This window comes from Ahaetulla prasina, chromosome 3 (assembly GCF_028640845.1).
Source record: "Ahaetulla prasina isolate Xishuangbanna chromosome 3, ASM2864084v1, whole genome shotgun sequence".
Lineage (NCBI taxonomy): Eukaryota > Metazoa > Chordata > Lepidosauria > Squamata > Colubridae > Ahaetulla > Ahaetulla prasina.
In genome coordinates, this window is record NC_080541.1 from 141,972,188 (window position 1) to 142,000,082 (window position 27,895).

The 27,895-nt window shown below is 34.8% G+C and overlaps 1 protein-coding gene across 1 annotated transcript in view; it reads left to right on the forward strand.

Annotated features, from left to right (window-relative positions):
- Positions 1 to 27,895, forward strand: part of CDC14A (cell division cycle 14A) — a 61,893-nt gene that overhangs the window by 19,411 nt on the left and 14,587 nt on the right. The window contains exons 4-10 of the mRNA XM_058175903.1: positions 1,736 to 1,828; positions 8,832 to 8,911; positions 20,271 to 20,337; positions 21,333 to 21,395; positions 22,486 to 22,573; positions 22,976 to 23,206; positions 26,930 to 27,068. Of these exons, the coding sequence (XP_058031886.1) occupies positions 1,736 to 1,828; positions 8,832 to 8,911; positions 20,271 to 20,337; positions 21,333 to 21,395; positions 22,486 to 22,573; positions 22,976 to 23,206; positions 26,930 to 27,068 (761 nt within the window). The remainder of the gene's footprint in view (positions 1 to 1,735; positions 1,829 to 8,831; positions 8,912 to 20,270; positions 20,338 to 21,332; positions 21,396 to 22,485; positions 22,574 to 22,975; positions 23,207 to 26,929; positions 27,069 to 27,895) is intronic.

Below are 27,895 nucleotides of genomic sequence, written 5' to 3' on the forward strand. Positions count from 1 at the left end.
TTCGTAACTATCTATATGCATTACGTTTATGATGCAGAACTCCATTGTTACAGAAACCGTTTTTCAAAAGAATTGAATAAAAGTCATCTTATTTACTGGAAAAATAGTGTACTATATGTGAAGTACATAGGATGATTTGTGAAACTTGTGAGACTTGCAAAATACAGTATATTCTGTTTCAATAAAATAGAATTCTAGACATTCTGTGGCCTGTCTTGTAAGGTTGATACCACCCTCTTGTGGGAAGCCCACTGACAAAACATGAGTGTGATTGCATCCTTCTTCCTATTTGCTAGTATTGAGACATATATTGCCTCTCATACAGATAGTCCTCGATTAACAACCCCAATTAAGCCCAAAATTTCTTTGAGACATTTGTTGAGTGAGTTTTGCCCCATTTTATGATCTTTCTTGCCACAGTTGTTAAGTGAATCACTGCAGTTGACAAATTAGTAACCTGGTTGCTAAGTGCATCTGGCTTCCCCATTGATTTTGCTTGTGAGAAGGGCACAAAAGGTGATCACATGACCTTGGGACACTGCAACAGTCATAAATATGAACCAGTTGCTGAATTTTGATCACATGATCATGGAGATGCTGCAAAGGTGGTAATTATGGAAAACAGTCATAAGTCACATTTTCAGTGCTGTGGTAACGGTCATTAAATGAACTGTTGTAAATTGAGGACTATCTGTATTCCAGATAAATTATAGCTATCAAGACCAGTGTTTAGAATTAATGCCTTTTCCTGCTTATTCTGAATACTATTTCTTTAACATTATTGCTAATATATTTCAGTTAATGTTGGGTGGATTTAAAACAACAACAACTCCCTGTTTCATTGTCCTACTTTTTATTTGTGCAAGAGACTTAAGATTCAACATGGATAATTTTCTACTATACAGTAAAGAACAAATTGAAATTGTAGCCAGGCAGATGATTTAGACCAGGCATGTCCAACCCACAGGTCACATGTGGCCCTGGACAGCTAATAATGAGGCCCCACAAGATTGTAAACATTTAACATTATTATGTGATTGATATACATTAACAATGTTACATATTTTATATGTCACCAACGATAATTCCTCTTCACTCAATGTGACCTAGACAAGTAATCCCCAACCTTTGCAGCTTGGTGGCCCAGTTGGTGGGGGAGAGAGTAACTAGGTCATGCGAGCCGTGGGCTGGTGTGCACATGCGCACAACTTGATGTTTGCAAGCTGAGTTGTGCATGGGTGTGCATGTGCCCTGGCCCACTGCTTGTACAAGTTGAGCTGCGTGCCCGTGCACCAGTCTGCCACTCACGTGGCCCAATTCCGAATAGGCCATGGCTGGGTAGTGGACTGTGACCCAGAGGTTGTGGACCTAGACAAGGCAAAATTTGGATGCCTATGATTTAGACATTTAATTCTGAAGCACAGTAATCTTAAAGGAAGAATTGCCTTAGAATTCATGAGATAGGAGGGGGTGGATATTCTGATTCCCTACCCCTAAGATAATATTCAGACTAACAGAGGGATTAAAGAATTGCATGCAAATAAGAAATATTCCCATTATATGGAGAGGGGGTTAGGGAGCACTTTCTTTATACTCTGGTTTAAATTTGATCAGGATATAACCTGATTTAAAGGACATGCCAGAAGTCTCTTAAGCTGATGAGTCAGTGAGCTGAGACATTTGGCATAATTTTGTGGTCTCTCCTAATCTTTTTATTTATTTGTATCTTAAACAGTCTTTCAGTCTATCAAGAAAGAAAATTGTGTATTATACCAGCTTTGACCAACGGAAAAGAGCAAATGCAGCATTTTTAATAGGTGCATACGCAGTAAGTATCAATGGCTATGTGCATTTCTAATGAGAAGTTGCTGATACTTCAGTCTCTAAATAGATACTGCAAAAGCTAGCATCTCTGCTTTTTCAGGATTTTAAGAGTCAGAGCAAAAAGGTTCTGGAAAGGAGCTGTTCCCATTTGCATTTTTAAGCGTCTCCCAACCATAAAAGTATTGCCTCAATTACTACTTGGGAGAGGGGATGGACATGATCTGCCTCCCATGGGCTTCCATACTCAGTCCCATCATTTATCTCCCCCCTCCTCCCCCCCAGCCATTTAGAAAATTGCAAGAGAGACTTGAAGGGTGGAGATAGATTATGCCATCAACATAAGGTGGCAAATTATTGCTGAATTTTGATGAAGTTTTCTTGCTAAATTATAACATCAGGACCGTGGGGTCTGCAGGCTCATTCTTGTTTTACACCAACTTTGGCATTTGTTTTCTTGTAGATGTTTTACCTACTTTTTAAAACTAAGAAAAGTTCTTTTGAGAAATGAAACCTTTCTTTTAGGGTGTGTTTTTACATGAATGATCAAAATTGTAGATCTTGAAAAAAAGCTAGTGTTTTGTGATTTATGGGCTTTGTGTTATGTTTTACAACATTCATGAAGGTCTTTATTAATATCCAGTGCTGTTAATTTAAATAGGTAATATGTACTTATCCTGTTGGCTTTGTAATAATATATAATCTAGCATTACTGTGTACTGTAATTAGTACTTCACTATGCTATACAATAAATGTGCTACAAAAGGATGCCTCTGTGTTGACTGAATGAAGTGAAATGGAATTATGAATAACTTTTCATATAAATAGCTCACGTTCTTAATCTTTTAAGATAATCATGTTGTTAAGTGAAATAAACTTTAATAACTTTATTATGAAGCAGCAAAGCATGTTGCAAGCAAATGAATTAGTAGAACTTTAATTTTATCTTTGTGTTGAAGAAAGCAAGGAATAAACAGTACGAGAACTATGTTTGCCTTGAAAATGATTCACAGTGAAAAGGCAGATGAGATAGTTCAGTCATTGGTCTTGTGTTGTGTGAGTAAGCTGCCTATCCTCTTTGGCATCTAATCTTCATCCAGGTTATTTAAGGGTTCTGGTACAGATTTTTCCTAGTCCTCCTATAAGAAACCCTTTCACTTCAGATAAACTAGGCCAAGGCCAAATGTAATATCTTGGGAGTAGTGTCTTGCTTGTCTATTGCAATTTGTAACACAACACAGTGCAATTTTACTGGAATTGTGTGTCTCTTTTTTAAATTTAAACCCTTCTGCTAAAAATTCTAAATATTTTGATATAAACATTCAGAGCAATAATAACAGCAATTTAAATTTATATTAATATTATTTTCCCTCCTGTTTATTTATAAGCACTGTTGTATTCCGCGCATACAATTTGAAATAATACTAAATACAATAAAAGGACACCCTAAAAAGTGAAAAGCTTATCCTAAGCTTTTATTCAATTTTAACAAATCTGTGCAGAGTCTTCTGTATTAGTAGATATCTGTATCTGCTGTTCAGGGACGTGAACAAATTGGGTGTCTTGGAAAGGATATTTTACAAGTGATGTTGCATTGTGGGGAGGATAAGCAAATACAGAATCCAGGCAATTAACCAAACAATAAATCAGCATAGCTGAGACTTGTTCCTGACAATATAGAGGCTTCTGGTGATGAATAATCCAAATAAACATTACAGAAGAGCAAGTCCTATCTATAGAATCAACATTCATATTCAGAGTAAATTTTGCTAATTGATTCTGATTTGGTAATTTCCATAGAAGTTTATCTTTGAAACTCTTGCTAGAATATGATGATTTTAAAAGATCTGTTCCAGTATGACTGGGAGAGATGCTTTCCCATTCATTTCTCTGCTAATTTTTAGAATATCTTGTAAATGTTTAATTGTCCTGAAAGACTAGCTCTGTTTCCCCATGTGAACAGTAGAAGAACATTTGAAGGGCATTTCGGATAGCTAATGCAGCGTGCAAGAGCCACAGACTTTGGTTTCCCTGATTATTCAGGGAAAATGTGTGCTTAACAGCAGTGAATTATGTGAAATCCATACTTTCTAGATGATTGTAGATCCTTAGTGATATAGGAAAATTAAAAACTAATAGGCAAAATTTCGCTGCAGATGGTCTTATTTTAAACACTGCTCATTTAGCAACCTTTTAAATTTACAATGATACCGAACAAGTGGTAGATAGGACTTTCCTCACAGTTTATGACCAGTCAATGTCCCTGCAGTCATCTGGCCATGATCTGGTTGCTCAGCATCTGGCTCGCAATTACAACAGCATAACAAGCCATGGTCACGTGATTGCGATTTCCAATGATCCTGCTGGCTTCTCACAAGCTAAGTCAGTGGGGAAGCCAGTGGGAAGTCAAAAGTCATGATCCTGTGAGGACCTCTCTTAATGACTTCCACGATCCTCACTTAACAATGGCAATTGAGACTGCCTGGCAAAGAAGCATGATCACATACTGTTGTGCTTTATAACCACATTGCTTAATAATGGCAAATCTAGTCCCCATTCCCATCTTAAACTAAAGACTACCTCTATTCTACACTTAAATGTATTCTTATTAATTAATTCATTATATTCTTTCTATTGGCTCAGTTCTATGCTTGCACTCACTGCATCATAGTGAATTATTGTGTGCACTCTTTTTGAAACATTTCTGAAACATGTTTAAGACATTTTTTGTTCTTTCTAGATATTTCTGTTCTTTCTTCCTATGCTGTGGCCTCTGTTCTTTTTTGTTTAAGAAGCTGAATAATGAAACATTACTGTTTAATTACTTGTCAGTGATGTAATAAACCTTTTTTAAAAAAAACTGTAGACTCATCTCTAATTTTACAGCCTAATGCAGGCAACAAGCAGAAATAAGGTGCAAGTTTTTGATACCATTTAATTATTGTTTTGGCAAGCAGAGCAAAAGCCATGTAGCCCAATTTAAATGTTGCAAGCAGTGTATAGATGCAAGATAGATAATTTTGTAGTAGGATCAGTATTCCCAACTAACAAGCAGAATCCTGCTTCTCAGATTGGGTGAGATCTGTACATTTTTCAAGGAATAATTCCTGGCTGATTTACAAGACAGCTACATCATAGTATATATTACATTTCTTTTTGAGGAAAACAGTGTTGCAACATTCATGCACTTGAGGCAATAACCTTGAGTTGAATTAAAAACACGCAGTTGCATAATCATACTGTTTAGCAAACATTTTTCTGAAACTTGTTTTGCATATATATTATTCTTAGCTATGTTAACATTATTGTACTGCCTTAATGCTAAAGTATTGTGTCAAATGAGATTTGGTAAATACTAGATTAAATGCCCCAAATAGACCTTCTTGTGGTGGTTGTGTGTTCCACACTGGAAGACACTGTGACTTCCTAATTTTTTCTGAAACCTACATTTTAATGATTGTCATTTGTAATATAATTGGCTATAAAAATGTAACCAAGGATTCTTTTTTTCCTGTTCCTATCCAGTTGTTAGAAGGATAGTGCTCTTATCCACACATTTGATATTTGATACTAAAGAACATGAAATCCCATTGATAATATTTTTATTGTGTCTAAGTGTTATTATATACTCTAGTCTAGTTTCATCCATGAATTTTTACTTTGTAGATTTCTCACAGAGAACAACATTTCAGGAAGGAGGTCATTTGTCCCAAATTTAAACTTGATTAACGTAGGAATTAAATTGATAATATCAGTCACTTTGAGTGAGGCAACTACAATATGTTGGCAGTCAAGATATATAGGGAAGGAAAAGCTGAGGAAAAAGCAATCACATTCCTTGGATTTCAAGAAAGCCACTTCTGATGAATTCAGATTAAAAATAGCAGTACAGGTAGTCCTTGCCTTACGACCACAATTGAGCCCAACATTTCTGTTGCTAAGCGAGACAATTGTTAAGTGAGTTTTGCCCCATTTTAAAACCTTTCTTGCTGCAGTTGTTAAGTGAATCACTGCAGTTGTTAGTGACACGGTTGTGAATCTGGCTTCCCTATTGACTTTGTTTGTCAGATAATCACCTGATTCTGGGACACTACAAAAGGTGATCACATGACTCTGGGACATAAATATGAGTCAGTTGCCAAGCATCTGAATTTGATCTCATGACCATGAAGATACTGCAAGGGTTATAAGTGTGAAAACAGTCATAAGTCACTTATTTTTTAGTGCCATTGTAACTTTGAACGGTCACTACACGAACTGTTATAAGTTGAGGACTATCTGTCTAATATGCGCTGAAAACGTAAAGGATAAATAAACCAAAGAAATAATGGGGAAAGGTTGGGTATAAATAATTCTCATGACAAAGGAAGATTGGCAGAAGTGTTAAGGGTCTATTTTACTGTTAAGCCAAGAGGCATGAAGGAAAGCTTTAGGAGAATAGGTAGGTTTTAACAGAAATAAATTATAAAAACTGCTTGGTAAATGGTAATGCAACATCTGGAAGTAAGTATTGGGTGGGTTCCCCCAGACCCTTTGCTATTCAAATATTTGTAAATTATCTAGAGGACAGAATGGAAGGGATTTTTATCATTTTTGAAAATAACATCAAGTTTAGTGAGATTATAATTTGGAGGACAAAATCATGATTCAAAATTAGCTTGGCATGCTTGAATGTTGGGGCAAATTCAGTAGGATGATATAAACAGTTCTAATTGTTGAGAACCTCTGCATCTTGGAAGGCAAAATCAGATGTATGGATCCGGTAGAGGAATGCATATATACAATATGCAATTTATGGTACATACATACATACATACATACATACATATATATATATATGTAGGTCTTTGGTTGTTCAGGTTTTCTCCCGTGTAAAATTGGAAGTGTCTTGGCAACGTTTCGACGAAGTCTCATTCGTCATCTTCAGGCTTCAGCTTCGTGCTTCTGGGAGCAAAAAAAAAAGAAGCACGAAGCTGAAGCCTGAAGATGACGAATGAGACTTCGTTGAAACGTCGCCAAGACACTTCCAATTTTACACGGGAGAAAACCCAAACAACCAAAGACCTACATACAAACACCCGTGAAAACCTCAGAAAACAAATATATATATGGATGGATGGATGGATGGATGGATGGATGGATGGATGGATGGCTAGATGGATGAATGAATGTTTCTTCTGGAAAAATATTTGGTACAGGTCAATCCTGGAGGCAAATATTAGGTTGTTTGCCCCAGATATAACAGGTAAAAAGGCCAATGCACTCAGAGAACCATTGTTTCAGGATCATGGGAGATAATAGTTCCTTTGCATTTATCAGACTGCTCTTGAAAATATGTCCAATTCTGGACATAATACTTTAAAAGGAACATGGAAAAGTTGGATTAGATTCAGAGGAATGTTTTACAATGACAATGGTCTGAAAGACTGTGGTGACAACCGTCTCTATATATTTAAAACACTGTCATATGTTGGAAGGAGCAGACTCTTCTCTGTTGAAACTTTAAGCAGGGCAAGACCCAATTGGATGAAACTAAATCAGGTGGAAGCTGAATATTAGGAGGAATTTCCTGATAGGAAAACTTATTAAACATGGAACAATCTGCCTAGAATTCACTCAATGAAGGTTTTCCTACAAGGTCTGGATGGCCATTTTTAGGGATGGTTTAATGAATTCCTGCAATAAATGTTGGATGAGGTAATCTATTCTAGAATTTCAAACTCATATTCTGATTTTAGGAAGCTTACATATGAAAAAGGAGTTGGAAAAATATTTCTAAGAAAGGCTGTACATATTATATAGTAATTAGGAATTAAATTCAGATGATGCGAATAAAGCCACACATTCACACAATTTCTTTTAATTGCATTTACACAGTTATGCCTTATTTTGTCAGAATTCTTCTTGATTCAGGAATTTTTCAACTTAATATTACAACAGAGATGGGATTCAAATCCCGGTGCTACTGGTTCGCTATTGGTGGTGCACAGGCGGGCTTACTTTGTGAGTGCACAGCGCTTCTGCACATGCACAGAGCGTTTTTGGTGATGTCTGGGTGGGCGGAGTCTCCCGCCGCCGCCACTACTGGTTCACCCTAACCAGGGCGAACCGGTAGAAACCTACCCCTGTATTACAAGCATGTCATATAATCTTGAGTGCAAAATTTGTTAAGACAAAAGTAATTGATTTTGAGGTGGGCAAGTATTTTTATTTAAAGAGAATTATGAAAATACTCGTTAGGCTATAATAACTGAAATATGGAACTGTTTTAAAATAGTTATTGAACAGGTTTATGATATGGAAGCAAACCATTTTGAAAGTGCAGATTCTAAATAATGCTGTTGTTTACATTCTCTCTATAACTTTATATTTCTATACTGTATAATCTTCTAGAGAAGCATCTTTCTTTTTTTTTAAATGGGAACAAAACTCTTGGGGAGTACTTTTTAGAAAATGTGTTAATTCATTACAACTAGTTGATTTCTGTTGATAATTCTGTTTTAAAATATGTATCTTCTGTATTTGGATTTATTTGTTTAAATGAATAATTTTTTTGATCAGTGCTTTCTATTTTTTCCCTCGAGAAGGTAAACAACTATATGCATTCAGAATGGAGAACATATCTAGCTGCAGAAAAATGTTTTTGTTTTGTTTTCTTATGAAAGCAATAAAAATATGAGAGAAGGAGTTAGCAGAGCTGTAAGCTAACCTCGGAAGTCAACATCAAAATATTTTGATATTATTGTCTGGTAAACTTCCTGGTTGTATCTATGGAGTCACCAGGAGTCAAGAGTGATTTGGAGAGTTCACATATTAAGCTTGGAATAAAAACAATTTTCTGAAGCATCAACATACATTGATTCGGAAGCATTAATTCTAGGAATTAAAAAAATTGAAATCAAGGTCTCGTTGAATTCTATTCAGACTTTATATTGATATAATGAGTTATACAGTTGTAAGTATGTTTGTATTTTCTAAATTAAATTGTTTCTTTATTTTTATTTTTGTAGGTAGTTTACTTGAAGAAAACACCAGAAGAAGCTTATCGGATACTCTTATCTGGGTCTAATCCACCCTATCTTCCGTTTAGGTATAATTGTAATTTTATATAATGCTTTAAAATATTCAAAATGCTTTAAAGATAGTGAAAGCAATTTGGTAGATCTGGCCACCTTGAAGAGATTATCTCATATTTTAGTGATATAAATCTTGCATTCTATACAATGTGTTCTCTCTCCACTGAGCAAATTTCTTTGGGTTTTCCTCATTATAAAAATGAAAATTTAACATTGAGACAAGAGAGGACAAGTCTGGACCAAATTCTTTCCTTTATATATCCCATACTAATATGCTGCTTATTACTGATGATTGCCAATGGACTATATTAATATTTAAGATTTTTATCCACTGTTATTCTCAAGGCAGCAAACATCTTTCTCCTCCTATTTTCCCAGAACAACAACCCTATGAGGTGAGAGAAAGTGACTGGCCCAAAGCCACCCAGCCAGCTTTCATGCCTAAGGCGGGTCTATAAATTTCATAAGTAGGGTTGTGTTCAAATACATTCCAGATTTCTCCAGATCATATTACTGTATAGTCTTGAGTAATGTTTAACAGATTATTCTATCACCTCCTTTATTTTTGTGGAAATATATCTGATTACATACCAAATAAAAGTAACATATCTTGTTCCTTACACAGTTGATAAGCCAAGCAATTCATCTGGTTTGTTTCATTTTAAAAATACTTCTATTAAACAAAATGTACAGGTCTTGATTACTTTTCTAATCTTTATTTTTTTCATTCTTCGGTCTAATTTAGTCATTAATTTGTCATATTTGTGATTAATAACAGCCTTAAAGAGTTCAACTTTCATTCCAGATCTTTTGTTAATTTTCTTAATGGGTCGGATGATATTATCTGACATTATGCAATTCATATATAAGAATATTTTTAATTTATGATAAAGAACAGGTATCAAGTTGGGCAAATACATGCATACATAGAACTACTAGAAGGAACAAGGGAAGAAAAATGTTAGTCACTTGCTCCAGTGATCATGCTTCTTTAATCCAAACAAAGACCTAAATGGTTAAGGGTGGGTAACATATTCCCTCAGACTCTCTTTCTTCCTTGTGGGTTTTCTGGATCTATTCCCTTTCTCTTGTCAACGAACCTCCAGATGGCTGTTCGTGCACCACAATTTTTCCCAGTTTTTCACTGTGTATATATAACACTGTCCCATGAAACTTAGTTAGCCGTTGGCTTCTCATACAATAGTCTGAACAATTCCTTTTAAAAATGCATTACATTTCTGATACCTAGAACATCCTTAAACAATGTAGTTTTCCCCACTAATTAGGCCAATATGCTCACTGTAAATGCTTTGACATGCAGTTTCATCTAGAAGTTCTCTCACTCTCTTCCCTCCTTATGGACTACACCCCTCATTTGCTTCTCTTCACTTATCCTCTGCTTGGCATTCCAAACCTCAATTTATTTCTAGCCGAATCTTTTAGATCCATGGTTCCCAAACTGTGTGCCAGGGTGCTACAGAATGAACTTGGACTGTGGAATATTTCATATTTTTAAGGGAAACATAGCAGTACCCAACATTTTCTGAACATAGCACAAACTACTACTATTAGTTTCTGCTGCTCTCAAAAATTTAAAATATCCCACAGTCTCTATGAACTTGCTTCTTGGATACTGTGAGATGCTGTGGAAAAATTTCTGAGATGCTACAAGCACTGAATGGAGAAAATGTAGGAACGTCTGGACTAAGCAGTTTCCTCACAGGCAAAACTTCAGCTGTTCATTGTCCATATTGATCTTAATTCTTTACACAAAGACTCTTGTATTCTCTATTTTGCCACTTACTCAGAATATCTTTTTACTGCTAGGTAAAGATAAATAATTATTTAAATTTCTATAGCCACCCAACTCAACCAAGTGACTGGGCAGCAGTAGATTTCCTATCCACCTAGTGCCAAATGAACTCACTTTCTCCATTTTTTTTAATGATTGCTGAACAAATTGTCAGTGAGGATTATTTGTATTTAGTTTAGTTTTTTTAAAGACCTTTTGCCTTGTACAAGTTCAGTGCAATTATAGGATCAAAATAGATATGAAAAACTCAGGATAGAAACTTATTATGGATATACTGTAACTGGAAGTTATTTCTTTGTTCTTTTCACAATGACTTTGCAGTGCTTGGTTTAAAAACAAAGTATTGTTATATAAAGTTGGAATTTCTTGATAAACCTTTTGATTAATGCAAAATAACTGCTGATTCAGTTTTCTGAAGAACCTGGCAAAATGCTAAGATCAAAGCTTTGTCAGCCAAAGCTATTTGTAATCACCTGGAGTTTAGAGAATTGTCTGGAATGTATTCTGAATAGAAAGTATCAGTATTTAAAATAGAGACAGTTCATCAGTGATAGGGAAGTTATTTTAAAGCCTGCTGAGTTGTATATTCCTCTGTATTTTATTAAACAACAAACAGTTGGAGTTGAAGAAAAAAACAATCATTTGATTTTGCAACTTAATGCCATCTCCTGAAATTGATCATTCAGAATATACTTTTAAAAACTATTTGACTTAAGATAAAGAAAGATCACATTAACACCCCACTCACAATGTTATTTTTCAGTTTTTAAGATCATAAGCTATTAGGTCTACATCTATTTCCTTCCTTTTTCCTTTCCCATGCAGTACTGAATATAATTGTAGGCGATTATTTTTGCTCTTTTCAAAGTCTTACCTTTCTCTAAAATAGAACTAAAAAATTGAGCTTTGCTGGATTTGGAGAACTTTAAAAGGCAAAAATTACAGAAGGCACCTTTTAATGGAATGCACAAAGTTTGATGTTGACCTTGAATCAAGATGAGCACACCTAATCTTGTGAAATCCTGAAAGCAGGTGTAAACCTTTCATCCTCTCTTCGTCCCTGCATCCTCCCTTCTTTGAAATAATAATGTAAATAAATACTAGCATGCTCATTTTGTCATCCAGCAATGAATATGGTAGGTGAAGTCTAGATACTTCATATCTATCACACTCAAACAATCTATTATAAAAGTTTAAAAATGAAGTTAAATGTAATCTGACAAGAATTTTTTAAATACATCTCTGCTGTAGCTTGAATTCACTGTATTGTTTCCATTATACTTGCAAATTAAACTCAGTATGATATCTTCTAGAGTCTTTCCAAGTATCGAACTGAAAGAAATTGGCTTATAGTTTGCTGAACCTTCCTTTTTCTTCCGTTTGTAAATAGGATCCATTTGGCACTTCACCATAAGGCAATCCTGGGCAATTTATGACCCTTGGGCCATATCTGTCCCTTTGCCTGTCCATTTTGGACCTGCATGAGGTGAATCACAAATTAGAAATCAAATGTAAATAAATCTATGCCGTACATGCAATACAACTGCGTTCCATTTTTTGGGAGGCAACGGCTTTTTTAAAAAAATGTATACATGTGCATGTTAGCATGCCTACTACCTTCACAAACCTCCACAACAGTCCCAGGTTGTTATATGGCCCCTTGGGAAAATTAATTGCCATACCATCAGCTTGTTCCTAGGATGCAGAAACGCAAGTCAGCCAAATGTTTGTCTTCTATCATGAAGGGGAGTTGTCAGAATTAAGGGGGCCAGCAAATGATAGGTGAAAGAAAATTTTAACCAATAAGAGAAGTGAGAAATGCAGGTTATTTACTCAAACAATGATTCCATACATATCAGAGCATTTAAGACAAAGCATTTAAGAACCTTGAAGAGAGCATGCAAAAACTTGGACTAAAATATCTAGGGGTTTAAAAGTATTATAGATGCATACCTGTAAACCGTAAAACATCTGCAGAACAGGTTTAGGTTTAAACAGTTTTATAGCAGCAGGGATGAACCTGTCGCCCCTGGAATAGTACAAACTCAATGTTTTCTTGATTCTGCTATTAGCTTTGTCAGACACAGCTCTAATTTCTTTCCCAACAGGCTCTAGATTGCAAAATATTGTTCATTTAAATAGTTAAACGCAAGAAACTTATATAAAAAAATCAAATGTTATAGGTTAAGTGAGAGGAAGTATAGCTACTATTTAGGAGTTCAGTTATTCATTGAATTGAATAATGGGACATCACAAGTGTGAGTCATATGCATTGACATCATCATATATTATTATTTATTATTTATTTGTCAACAAGAACAAGGAAACAAGTAACAGTAGACACATAGACATGGACACATGAAAAAAAATTGGCATAAATAAAATGATATAAATAGGCAAAACATAGCCATAAACATATAGAATGATTACATATAAATGGGGACAGTAGAACAAGGACGGTAGGCACGCTGGTGCGCTTATGCACACCCCCTGATCCAGCATGTTATTTACATCAATTTACATTATTTATGTAACAACATTAGGATCTATAGCAAGTAGTCTATTGCTTCAAAGTCTATTAAAACAAGTTTTCACCGAATTAATGAGCTTTGGGGCTGAATTACCATGAACTGATTTTCTTTTATACTGATGTGGCTGGCATACTCAGCAGCAGAACCAGCTGTTTGGTGTGTACCTTTCAGCAGCACAGGCCTCTAGAACTGGGCTGACTGGGTTCTTGTATTGGAACCTGAAAAGCTGATATCTGAGTGAGCCACATCACTTTGGTCAAAGAAAGCGGATTCCTGATTGGGTTCCTTGTCCAATTGGTCTATTTTGAAGAAATTTTAAAGAGTAACAGTTCCTGGTTGTCCTGTCTTCGAGCTTGCCTGCTGATTATGTAGAGGGGGACTTCTGATTGGTTTATTTTTGAAGAATTTCTCATTTGGGCAGATTTGATACAGGGACACTACTAAATGTAAAAACCTATGCCAATAAGTTTTCATATATCTTAGTAAGGCTTCTATTGAACCGTGCTGTGTTAAAATTCATCTGTAGAACCTAGAGAAAAAATCACAGAACAATACTCTCATTAAACTCCTGTGCTGTTCTATAAAAAAAAAAGGAACACTAATTTCTCATATAATGAATAAACACTGCTCATAGTAAATAATGAAATGAATATTTGTTAATGTGTTATGTACTTGAATCTTGTAGAGAAGATATTTTAAATTAACCTGATTTAATTTTGAGTGATCTTTTTATTTAAAAACCTATGAGCAGATATGATCTTTCAATTATTGTGCTGTAAATTGAATGCACATAATAATCACTAGATTATTACATCTTGAATGTAATAATCACTAGTAACCAGGAAAAACATTTTCATGCATGCCTGAATTGCCAGATATACATATGCCTCCTGACATGTACCACTTCAATAGTCCAAACATTCAATCTGAACAAAAATATACTTGATAGCCTACTTATCATAATCAATAATTTAATTTTTGTGATTGGATTATACCATAGGTATGTTGAATTTGATAACCTATTCACTTGGAACAGGTTTCACCAATGAAAAATTATACAACAATGAAACAGTGTTTGTACACTACAGTAATCCATATGGCTCTGAGCAAAGAACAATTCAAAAGTGTAATACATTACAGGAATTAGTGGAAGAAAGGTTTTAAAGAATTCATTACACACATATACAATTTCTAGAACTTTAAAACATGTCTGGCACTGAAGAATGTTTCTTTGTTTCCATGAGTGGCCCATCTTGATGTTGCTATGGAAAGAATATATTGTACAATGATCGCTTTGTTAATAGTGTATTGCAAATATATTCTGGTCTTGTCAGAACATGCTGCTCTCCTGTAGAAATAAAAATAAGGATCCCTCATTCTGAAAGACAGATAAGCTTCTAGAGATTTAGTACAGTACCAACTCCTTAGCTGTGGTTTCATAAGCTGTTCCTGCAAATCTTTCAGTGTTCTGAGAATGAGGTTGTAGACAAATTTGCTAAAATACATTCCAATGTGTATTTCTCTGCTCGGTTCACCAGATGTGGAAATTGAATTTGTTATTTTATTTTTTAGATTTCTTCCAGAAGCTCAAGTTGGTGTACCAAGCACTCCCCCCTTTCTTTTTACCCCCCAAAGTGGAGTTGGTTGAATCTTGGTTTCCCAAACCTCAGTGAAGTAAAATAGTGTCTGAAGCCATTAAAGTATCCTAAGATCATGTATCTGAAATGTAGTAAAGGAAAGAAAGAGAAGTGTATTTCACTTTATAAACGCTGCACAATCAAAAACGTAAGAAATAGCCCAGGAAAAATAGGAAGATGTATCTTTGAAAACACTACAGAGAAAGAAAGAAAGAGAGGGAGGGAGGGAGAGAGGAGGAGAGAGAACCCTCTATTGATCCTGTACAACCTGTACAATTTCAACATTGCATAACTTTTTAAAAATAAAATTATAAAATTATTAATTATTAATTATAAAATTAAACTTAAGCATGAAGTGCTTAATATTGTGACTTCAGTATGGTCAGTTGAGCAGGAAGCTTACAAAATATACAAAATATAAATTTGTTGATACCCTAAATCCTGTTTTTTATACCTTACTTGGCACTAAGTCTGCAAGGTAGGTTGTGACTCAAGCCAGTCCAAAGTGTGAAGTTCGATCTAGTACAGGGGTGTCAAACTCGATTTCATTTAGGGTGTGTTTGACCTCGGGGGTAGGTGGGTGAGGCCAAGGGCGTGGCCAGCTCAACATTACTCGTGTTGGGGAACCTGTGGTGGCCCGAGCGGTCTGCCAGTAAAAACGGGCTTCCGAGCTTCGTTTTCAGCTGCAATGGCCTCTTGCAGTCCTCTGCCAGCGAAAACGGAGCTTGGCAGAGCCACGGACGGCCCTTGTGAGTTCCACTTTGTGCGATGGCCTCCTGCAACCATCTGCCAGCGAAAACAAAACTTGGGAGTGCCGCACACATCTCAAGCTCCATTTTTGCTAGCAGAGGCACTGCGGGCCAGTCCTTTGCTGTTTCCAGGGCATCCCCACAGGCCATATCTAAGCACCCCTTGGGCCATATCTGGTCTCCGGGCTTTGAGTTTGACACCCTTGGTCTAGTATGATTTAAAAAATTGATACCAGATTCTATTTAATATGATCTAAAATGCAAATAGCATGAGGCTAGTGCGTGTATGGTTGACGCTAGCTCATGCACAGTTGTGCTGGGTTTTTAGATGCTAATTGATTGTGCAAAATGGAGAAAAGCTCCATTTGAGGAAAGCTCAAAAAAGGAAAGGCTGATTTTGAAGAACCACAGCAGAATACTGTAGTAATGGCATTAATAGAGACCTACCTGTAGAGATTACTCCTAAATCCCCTGAAGGTCTATACTAAAAATTGGTATGAATTTTCCCTGAAGTCTCCTCTGTCAAGTACTGTAAGTCATTTTCATAGCAATTGCCCTGCCTATATAGAACTGGAAGAGCTAGCAAATTTTGAATGAAACTCTCCCAAAATTCCTCTTGAACAAAATTCCTTACAACTGCTTTCTCAATAGGGGATTTTTTTTCCTGTCCATAACAGGCAACAGAATCTGTCAAGCAGTATTACATATAATTGCTAAACTTGCACCTATTTCTTGATTTCTCAATGATAGTTGAATGGGGAAGCACCAAAATCTGATTTTTAAGATGGCTTCTGAATTGTGCAAGCATCATCTGAATCAGATTTTATGATAGCATAGCATAGCATAGCATAGCATAGCATAGCATAGCATAGCATAGCATAGCATAGCATAGCATAGAATTCTATTCTTTATTGGCCAAGTGTGATTGGACACACAAGGAATTTGTCTTTGGTGCATATGCTCTCAGTGTACATAAAAGAAAAGATACCTTCATCAAGGTACAACACTTACAACTCTTAATGATAGTCATAGGGTACAAATTTAACACTTAATGATACAACATTTAATGATAGTTATAGGCTACAAATAAGCAATCAGGAAACAATATCAATATAAATCGTAAGGATACAAGCAACAAAGTTAGGTCTCAGCATTAACAGAATCCCAGTACAATGTGTTTTGAAAGATTTTCTGTATCTTTTCTCCCAGATGTTCTGTTTGTTTGCTTGCTTTAAAATACCTAGCAACTGGATTGCAGTATGCAGTTAAATGTTATCAAACATCTTGATGTTGACTAAGAGCAACATAGTTGTTTGTTAATCATTCATCCTGATTTCTGACATGGAAGTTGAAAGATATCAGCATGAAGAAATATGAATTTGCTACGGGTTATATGTTACAATATGAAATTAGATTTGGTATCTGGGCACCTATATTAAATCCATAAGAGTGTGAATAAAGGACTACTTGCTTCCGGGGTAAAGATGTTTTGTGTATTTAAGGAAGTCGGGAATACTTGCATCCAAAAAGAGTTTCAGAAAAATTGACTCTGGAAGAAAATTAGTAATTTTCAGATGCTACACAAACAGCAGTTTGGATAAAATCAAAATTATTTCGGTATATTACAATCAGTAATTTGCATACCATTAAAATATTTGCTAATTCAGTTCTGTTTTTGGTGAAACTGAGTATTCAAACTTACAACATCGAGGCATATTCATTTATATTGTCTTGCTATAGGTGAGGAGAGCTATATGTGCTTTTACTCTTACAATTAAGGAGAAACTTTCACATCCAGAATTTTGTATACTGTTTATCAAGAAAAATTAATTTTACTTATGCAAATTTATGTTTCTTCACAACTTTGTTTTCTAGTATTAGTTGAAGAGCTAGAAAATTTACACACTTTTTAATAACCATATCTTGATACCTGACCTTTACCTAAACATCTTCTGCATCCATAAAACACTACTATAGAAAGTGCTTTTGACTGTAAATTCTCCTACTTGGACATGATTATAAGGGTGGACTACAGATGAATATGGATATTGAGGAAAGAGTATTAGCTGAAATCATTTTTAAGTTGGCAGCTCTCCTTTTTTTAGATCGACATAGAAATTATAATTGAAAGCATTTCGATATTTATTGCATAACACAAAAATAAGGTATAAGTATAAATTAGTTTACTGACACTTTCAAATGTACCCAGATTGCAGCTGGAAAGGCTTATTCATAATCTTTGGGCTATATTATTTAACATTGTTTTAATCAATGAATTAAAGGGTTTTTTGGGGGGGGATTAAAAATTTAAAGAAAAGTATTTAAATAAGCCCAACATACAAAATGTATTTTTTATAATAATGGGACTCTGAAATTTATTTATATCTTTTCTGAAAACAAATTATTTTTTTCAGATCACATTTCATTTATTATAGCTCATTTTTACTACATTAGACTTGTCAACTTTAATTACGATTATCTGGCAGTACATCATTTTCACACACTTGACACACATTTAAAACTTCCACTAAAGGTTCAGTTGCTATTCCATGTGAATTCATTTTCATTTGCATCTTTAAAACATTATGGAGTTCTCAGTTTGATTGAAATCAACTATATATTGTAATGTTTTTGTAGTTTAGCCCGGTTACAATCTTTATGTTTAATATAACTCATTGGGAAGACTCCAGTTGCCTTTGCTACTAACCTTGATTGTACTGCCTCAAATGTTGTAAAGCTCTATTGAATGATGAATTATTTAAACAGAAAATATACTTAGCCTTGGGCAAGAATTTTATTCTGTATTTTTGCCTAGCTTTTCCTATGTATAATTTTCAAACTTTCCCTTTATAAAACATTAACAAGTTTAATTAACAAAGAAATTGCTCTGTTTTTACAAATATGGTTTCTGCTTTATAAGCAAACTAACTATTCAGATTCTAACACTGATCTATAATATTCGTTGCAATAACTGGCACAATTCTTCTCACAGGAGAAAATTACACACCCTGTTCCTATTGCTATTGATTATAGATTTATTTTATAACACTATGTTTCATAAGTTAAAGAGAACATGCGTATACCCTTTCTGGGAAGATCATTTCCTTAGAAGTTGGTTGAACTGGAGGTCACAGGAATGGGGATTGATATAAATGCAAAAATATGTATGACAAATACATTAAATACATTGTCCTCTTAACAACAATCCAATGAAATAGAACACTTTTAATAATAGTACATGACAGTATATTTTTAATTGTAATTACAAAATGGATATTAGATATTCATAATTGTCTATAGACAATGGACATTTTGGTAAACATTAAGGCATTCAATTTTGATTCTAATAACAAAATATTATATATGAATATGATAGTAACCGTACTGCTTTTAGATAAAGTAGACTTCAACAGTATGGTAGTACTAGTACTTGACGTGCAACCTCAATTGTGATTGAAGTTTTGGTCGCTAAATGGTGTATGATTGTTAAGTGTATCACACAGTTAAGCTGCAATCATTGTAAATGCAAGCGAGTTGCCAAGCATTCAAATCATAATTGCATGACCCTGATGGAAGTGCAACTATTTTGACCAGAGATATCGAGAGCTGTAATATTAAATATGTAATATGAATTTTAGAAATCAATAAAAACCTTAAAATCATATTCATCTACCCTGTTTCCCCCAAAATAAGACATTCTCTGATAATAAGCCCAATTGGGCTTTTGAGCGCATGGCAATAAGGCCAAGCGTTTATTTCAGGGTTCAAAAAAATAGAAGACAGGGTCTTATTTTCAGGGAAACGTGATAGATGAATGTAATACAGTTAATCCTTGACTTAAACCCATTCATTTAGTGACCATTCCAAGTTGCAACAGCACTGCAAAAAGTGACTTATGGCTGTTTTTCACACTTACGACCGTTGTAGTATCCCCATTGTCACACAATCAAAATTCAAATACTTGGCAACTGACTCGTATCTATGACAGTTGCGGTGTCTTGGGGTCATGTGATCAGCTTTTGCAACCAAAGTCAAGGGGGAAGCCAGATTCACTAAACAACCATGTTAATAACAGTGATTCACAACTGGCAAGAAAGATTGTAAAATGGGGCAAAACTCACTTAACTGTCTTGCTTAGCAGTGGAAATTTTGGACTCGGTTTTCGTAAGTTGAGGACTACTTGAAGACGATAATAGTTTGAAAGACAATTTTGTTTACATATCATCTTCTACTGTTGTCTTCTATTTTATTTTTATTCAGACTAGTCTATGAAAACCCTTATACTTAAATACCCTAAAAGGATGGGCTTTAAGAATAATTCCATTAAATGGGAATCTAAAGTGTCCAGAGATACTGTGCAATTTTCCGCCTTTCGAAAAATCAGTTACTTCATTTTAAAATAATACTATTAATCTTTTAAATAAACAGACATTCTTTAGTTAGTTAGTTCTTTAGTTCACACATTCTTTAGTTAGTTGAAGTGATCCCTCTCTACATGTTTAGGCGTATAATTGAACTATGATCTCAAGATTGAAGTTTTTAGAAATCTAAAAGCTTGTAGGCCATACATCACTCCCTTCAGTGTTGTTGTGATACATAGCTGCTCTCTGTTCCTCTGACAGGTTAATATTTTCTTTTCTTAGGGATGCTTCGTTTGGGAACTGTACATATAATCTATCTATTCTCGACTGTCTACAAGGACTAAAAAAGGTAACCTTACAGTGCTCAGGGGAAGATAATAAGCTTCTTAGATATTTTTCGAGAGTATAACTAACACAGAACATTAGGCCATGTTCAGCCCTAGTCTGCCATTCCCCCTTCAAGTCAAATGTAATTTTTCAGTAGGTTCAGTTGGGTATTTTATGGGTTTTTTTTTACACATTTTTAAAAACTTTTGAGGGCATAATTGAGAATAAAAGCAGCATAGATTGGGATGGCAGCCTTTTTAAGTGCCCATTTAAGATACCCTAAGAACATTTTCCAGCCTATGAAAAACACATAGAACCAATAAGGGGTGTTTTGTTTGAAGCAGCCCCAGTTTGTGGGGAGGGATGTTGTGTCACAGTATTAACAACATTTGAACATGTAGTATCTAGAGTAGTGGGGAAAAAAAGTCCTTAAAAATCCTGGTTAGGCTGCTAGAGTTAAAAGGGGGCGGGGGTTACCATGCAAAACAATGGTACCCAATAAAATTCCGATTTCTTGGGTGTTATGTTCTAAAAAGATGTTAAACCATTTTAGAAAATGGACTGGGTTTTTTTTTTTTTTTGTTTTTTTTTTGCTACACCTCTGGATGGATAATTTCAAAGCTTCCTCCTGAAGAAGGGAGGAAGGGAGAAGTTACAGGGAGAAGTTTCTAGTTTAAGAAAGAAGCACAACTTCTGAATTTAATCACTGGGAGGGATAAAAGGAGCACCTCTAGCAATATGTTCCTTGTTTCTATTACAGTCTGTTTCATCCCATCACTCTTAGTTAACTATTCTTTTTGGATCAAAATGGAAACTTGGAGTCAAGATAGTTGGTTTTGCTAAGTCATAAACTGTACAACGAGTAACAATCTTGTCTTGATTATAACACTATCAACAGCATAAAATAGTTTCTAAAGGTGTAAAATAAGCACTAATTCCATTTATATTATTTCAGAAGGGGCTGAATTCTTTTTTTTATGAACAGCTTCATGAGAATTTGATTTGCTTTTTTTCTAGGCCTTACAACATGGATTTATTGATTTCAAGACATTTGATGCAGATGAATATGAACACTACGAGGTTTGTATATATTTTAAATGATGAAGTTGCTAATTTACAGATAAGAAATTATAAAATTTGCTGTACGTGAGACACTTATATCATTTGGTGTAGTAGTGATGATTTTTAAATTGTTGTACAAGTTTTTAGTTTCTCTTATCATAAAAGTATCAAGGAAAGCAATAAAAGATTGTTACAGCCCCAGGATTATCTGATACATGAACAATTTATATATATTATTTAATGGTACTGAAGTCATTCATTAAAACATTAAGTTGCTACAAATCTAGGAAAATGTATTGGTTGTTTAATTCCCAAACTTACATTTGCTTGATGCTTAGCTTGTGGAATCTCATTACTCTAGTGTGTATTTTATTGAGCAAGTAATGTGACATCTCTTAGTCTAATGCAATACTTATAAGTACTAAATCTGAAACAATGCTTCAAGAGTATATTTGAAAATGTATATGTGCTCAGTCACATTTTTTTAAAAAGAGAATAATAGGCAGCTAGATTAACTAATTGCTATATAAAACCATTACACTAAGCAATGCAAAGTTACTTAAGATAATTTGTTGACATTTTCAGGCAGTACTTAAATTTTCAAAATGAATTCCACTTCTTATCTGTGTAACCTTGCTACTAAAAGTATAATGTCCAGTGATTTCAATTGACACAGAATTCCTACTCATAATTCATTATTCAATATAAGAGGAGTTACATTTGTTCTTGCGACAATTTTTAAAGTGCAGGAAGCTATATTTACAACGTAAAAATGTTAACGCTCATTGCTTTTAATTATGAATTGTTTTAAACATCAATTTTACAAACCTTAATAATATGGCAAACTTCCATTTCCTTTGTGAATTCTGAAAATAAAAGTATGGTAATTGTTGGTCCCTGTGATGATTTGTTGGTAGAATTAGATGGATTTTACTAACAAATTGCCTAAGGTAATCTTTCAGCAATCTTTATTTTTTTTTTCCATGAGTGACATTAGTCAGCTATTAAAGCAAAGCTACATTTTTAGGAACTTTTCAAAACAAGATACTCTTTTAAACATTGAAAAGAGATTTTTTAAAGTTTTTTTTTCTCCTTTCATTTTCTATAGAGGGTAGAAAATGGTGACTTCAATTGGATTGTCCCTGGAAAATTCTTAGCGTTTAGTGGACCACATCCGAAGACCAAGATTGAAAATGGTATTTTTCTTTTTGGGGGGGACGGGGGACAGATGGGTAGAATTTTTGTTTTGTTTCCTATGGCTAGTCATTGACTATAGTCCAGAGTTGCTATAGTTTACCCAAGTTCTGTGATGTTGTTACTTAAGATCTTTTGACTATAACACTAACGCATTCAGCTTTGTAACTTTGAATTAGACTTGACTAATAATATTTATCTTACCAGTAGAAGAGAACATCATGATGTTACCTAGTTAGATAATGTCTGCAAGAAAACAACCAACCAAGCTCAGAGAACACCAGGACCCCTCAATATTTGTATTATTTTAAAATGGTTTATTTTCATCATACAGTGTTCTTAATGGTTTAGCTACTTGGAGATGAGATGGAAACATCCAAGTATTCTCACTCTACTTGTTGTAGGTTATCCGCTTCATGCACCCGAAGCCTATTTCCCGTATTTTAGGAAGCACAACATAACAACCATCATAAGACTCAACAAAAAGATTTATGAAGCCAAGCGCTTCACAGATGGTGGATTTGAGCACTACGACCTATTCTTCATTGATGGAAGCACCCCAAGTGACAGTATATTGCAACAGTTTTTGAACATCTGTGAGGAAGCAGAAGGTGCTATAGCTGTACACTGTAAAGGTAAATTGCAATACTAATTCTGTTCAACATAAAAATAAAAAAAATAATTAGAATTAAAATTAAATTAAAATTAGAATTAAAATTTCTATCCATATATATATATATATATATCCATACACACACACACACACACACACTGACTTGTATAAATTACTCCAAATGACACCTTTTAAAACTCTTGCCTTAGCTAAAATGTTGCATGGATTTTTCCTACCTATGCAGAGCCATTTTTATTCCACTGAGTGATGCTGTTGCCTCTTTTTTTTGTAAAGGTATCTCTTTAGTATTCTTTAGAAGATTCAGTTTTTATGCATGTGTAAGAGTAGTAATGAATTTCCATATAATTTGTGTGTCATGTGCCTTAACATCTTGAATCTTCTATTCCATATTATTTAAATAAAATGATTTTACTTGGAAAGCCTGAAAATATAGAGGAAACAGTGTCACTTCTATTTTTTTTCCATGAGTGACATTAATCAGCTATTAAAGCAAAGCTACATTTTTAGGAACTTTTCAAAACAAGATACTGTTTAAACATTGAAAAGAGATTTTTAAAAGTTTTTTTTTCTCCTTTCATTTTCTATAGAGGGTAGAAAATGGTGACTTCAATTGGATTGTCCCTGGAAAATTCTTAGCGTTTAGTGGACCACATCCGAAGACCAAGATTGAAAATGGTATTTTTCTTTTTGGGGGGGGACGGGGGACAGATAGGTAGAATTTTTGTTTTGTTTCCTATGGCTAGTCATTGACTATAGTCCAGAGTTGCTATAGTTTACCCAAGTTCTGTGATGTTGTTACTTAAGATCTTTTGACTATAACACTAACACATTCAGCTTTGTAACTTTGAATAGACTTGCCTAATAATATTTATCTTACCAGTAGAAGAGAACATCATGATGTTACCTAGTTAGGTAATGAAATGTCTGCAAGAAAACAACCAACCAAGCTCAGAGAACACCAGGACCCCTCAATATTTGTATTATTTTAAAATGGTTTATTTTCATCATACAGTGTTCTTAATGGTTTAGCTACTTGGAGATGAGATGGAAACATCCAAGTATTCTCACTCTACTTGTTGTAGGTTATCCGCTTCATGCACCCGAAGCCTATTTCCCATATTTTAGGAAGCACAACATAACAACCATCATAAGACTCAACAAAAAGATTTATGAAGCCAAGCGCTTCACAGATGGTGGATTTGAGCACTACGACCTATTCTTCATTGATGGAAGCACCCCAAGTGACAGTATATTGCAACAGTTTTTGAACATCTGTGAGGAAGCAGAAGGTGCTATAGCTGTACACTGTAAAGGTAAATTGCAATACTAATTCTGTTCAACATAAATTAAAATTTCTATCCATATATATATATATATATGTCCATACACATACACACACGCACACACACACACACACACACACACACACACACACACACACACACACTGACTTGTATAAATTACTCCAAATGACACCTTTTAAAACTCTTGCCTTAGCTAAAATGTTGCATGGATTTTTCCTACCTATGCAGAGCCATTTTTATTCCACTGAGTGATGCTGTTGCCTCTTTTTTTTGTAAAGGTATCTCTTTAGTATTCTTTAGAAGATTCAGTTTTTATGCATGTGTAAGAGTAGTAATGAATTTCCATATAATTTGTGTGTCATGTGCCTTAACATCTTGAATCTTCTATTCCATATTATTTAAATAAAATGATTTTACTTGGAAAGCCTGAAAATATAGAGGAAACAGTGTCACTTCTTTTTTTTTTTCACTAGTCTGTCTTATTTAATTAATTCATCCATTATCAGTTTTTCCATTGCTTTTGGGAAAACCTGAAAGACTGGGATAGGGACTGATCATCATGGATAAAATATATCTGTATGGTTGGTAGGAGTTGAAAACAACTTGACGGCACTTAGCTAATCTAGAAAACAGCATCTTTTATAGTCTCCCTGTCTCTGGTGAATTTAATTTAATCAGCATTGTGCTAATTGTGGAAGGGTTTATAGCATCAGACAATTCTTATAATGCTTTTTAGCTGAAAATTACGTTGGCTTCATGGAAGTTAGTTCCTTTGCATCACTGACCATCAAGTCTCCATTAAAAGGGAAACGCAACTAAATTCCTGATGGGGTACATCCATGTAGCTTTATGAATATATTATAAAAGTGGTTGTCGTTGTTTCCTGCCAGGACATTATTGGATTTCCCAGATGACCCAGCATCTATGTTGACCATGGATGATCCTGTTTAGCTTTCTAAATCAGCAAAGTTGACTAGATATTATTGTTCAATTGGGCAGGACCCTATTACAGTAGAAACATATTGTCGGGAAATCACATTCACCTAGTAGTGATGAGAAGGATCTGCCTCGGTGATTATATGTCTGAGGAAGCTGAAATGCTAACAAATCATGCTTTAAAATAATAAGACGTAGAGTGTCAACATACTAAAAATAATGAACTTAAATGTTTCATGACGTTTTGTCTGTTATTAAAAGCAACCTCAGACTGTGTGGCCTATTTCCATTTGTGTTAGTTAATGATATATAATATATTTAATATTCCAACATCTTCACCCTGTTAATGGTCCCACACGTTAAAAGGAAGATACTAATATTAGGGTGGTCCTTGGTTTACAATAGCAATTAGGACCACTAAGTGACCTAGTTGTAAAGTGTGATAGCATGTGACTATGTCACATAGTGATATTAATTCCAGCAATCCTGGGTGCTTAAATGAGGACCATTCAAGTTGTTAAACGAAGACCTTATATGACCACAACTGTTGACTACCCACCAGCTTCCCCACTGCTTGTGGTAAGCTGGCAGGAAAAATTGGAAATCGCGTATCTGTGGCTTGTTGCAACATTGTAGCCATGAGCTGGGCGATAAGTACTCAGATCATGATTATGTGATTGCAGGTATGCTACAAAGACTGGAATTCCAAGGACCCATTGTAAGTCCCTCTCATTCAGTGCCATCATAATTTTGAATGGTCACTCAATGAACCATCACAACCTGAGAACTACCCATGCAGATCTAGCTCTGTAAATGCTTTGATTTTACATATGTAGGAAATAGGGCTACACAAAGCCTTGAAAAGGTAATCTGAGAAGTAATCAAGGTACCTTTTCAAATCAACTTCTTGGAGGATGAAGGCAAAGCACTGAATGCTTTAAGTATCCTTACTTCATTTTGGAAGTATCTTCTTTGCGTGGATATACCTCATGAAGATCATGATAAAGCGACTTGAGGCAATTTCATGAAATCAGCAGTAGCTATGGTTGCATCAGTGTTCTGGATAAATTGTATAGCACTAGAAACAAAGTGATATACTTAGAAATGTTTTAAATTATCAATGTCAGGAATAGAAAAGGGCCCAGGGGTTAAAATAAACATAAATCAAGCGTAAACAGAAGAACACTGGCATACCCTAAACTCTGCTGAAGATTTTACCTAGCCTGGTAATTTTTGGAAACCAAACCACAAGCTCAGAGAACGAACTTTCACTCTCATAAATCAAGCTGTATAAAATATAGCAGGTTATTTCTCCTTTAACAGACAGATGGCATTTCACGTCTACTTTGGCTGTGAATTTTGTAATACCCTGAGACCTAGAAACAAATATTTAGAATATATTTGGCATTGTCCAGAGCCAAATATTCAGCATTGTGGAGCTCTTAAAACTCAAGTGTTTATGTCTTTTTTTTTCATTAATGTAGCTGGTCTAGGAAGGACAGGAACACTGATTGCTTGTTACATAATCAAACACTATAAATTCACCCATTCTGAAGCCATTGCCTGGATACGAATGTGTCGGCCAGGTTCTATTATTGGACCCCAGCAACATTTCCTTGAAGAGTAAGTATGAGAACTACATTACTCATATAATGCTCCAGAATGCTTATTAAATATTTATTAAGGCCACAAAACATGGTAACATTTTTGGAACACCCTCTACTGAATTGTGTATAGAGTTCTTATTATAAAGTTTAACAAGTTCTGGAGAAGGTATGTATAATGTTACACTGCCACTGTAATGTTTTATGTTATTCAATTTATTGTGTTACTCAAAATGCCCTTTTTAAAGTAGTTCCAGAAATGGGCTAAGAATCTGGAAAATGTTTGTTCCTTCTCTTGGTTTTGTTGCCTGAGTATATTTTAACAAATTACTTCCCCTTGTCAGTATTTTGTGCTTTTTTGTAAACTGTATCTCAATTTAATCCTGAAAAGATAGTATCAGAATCTAATTAAAGTTCATTTTTAACCATGCAGTTTTTGTTTGAAGTCAGCTAATGTTTTTCATCTGCCTTTGGAGAGGTAGAAAGGAGGTGGGGGGAATGTATCCATCACTTTTGCTAAAAGTAGCTAAAGTTGTAGAAAAGTTGATAATTAACAAGGCTGCCTATCTATGGTGCTAATTGGAATGGATCAGATCAAGCCATCTGGTTTTCACTATGGGATTTATGGCAGTGGCAATGAACATCTGGTTGTTATGTCTTAGTGATAAAAATTGATTTAGTGAGTCAATAAAATACAGGATCCTCCCCACAGTGTGACTTGGGTGCACATAGATGCTGTAAATACATCATACAAGACATTTGCATGAGGATTTCTGATTTTATACCAGTACCGTAGCCGGCTATTCTATGTAATGTCCTGGAAATACGTTCGGAGTGAATCGCTGG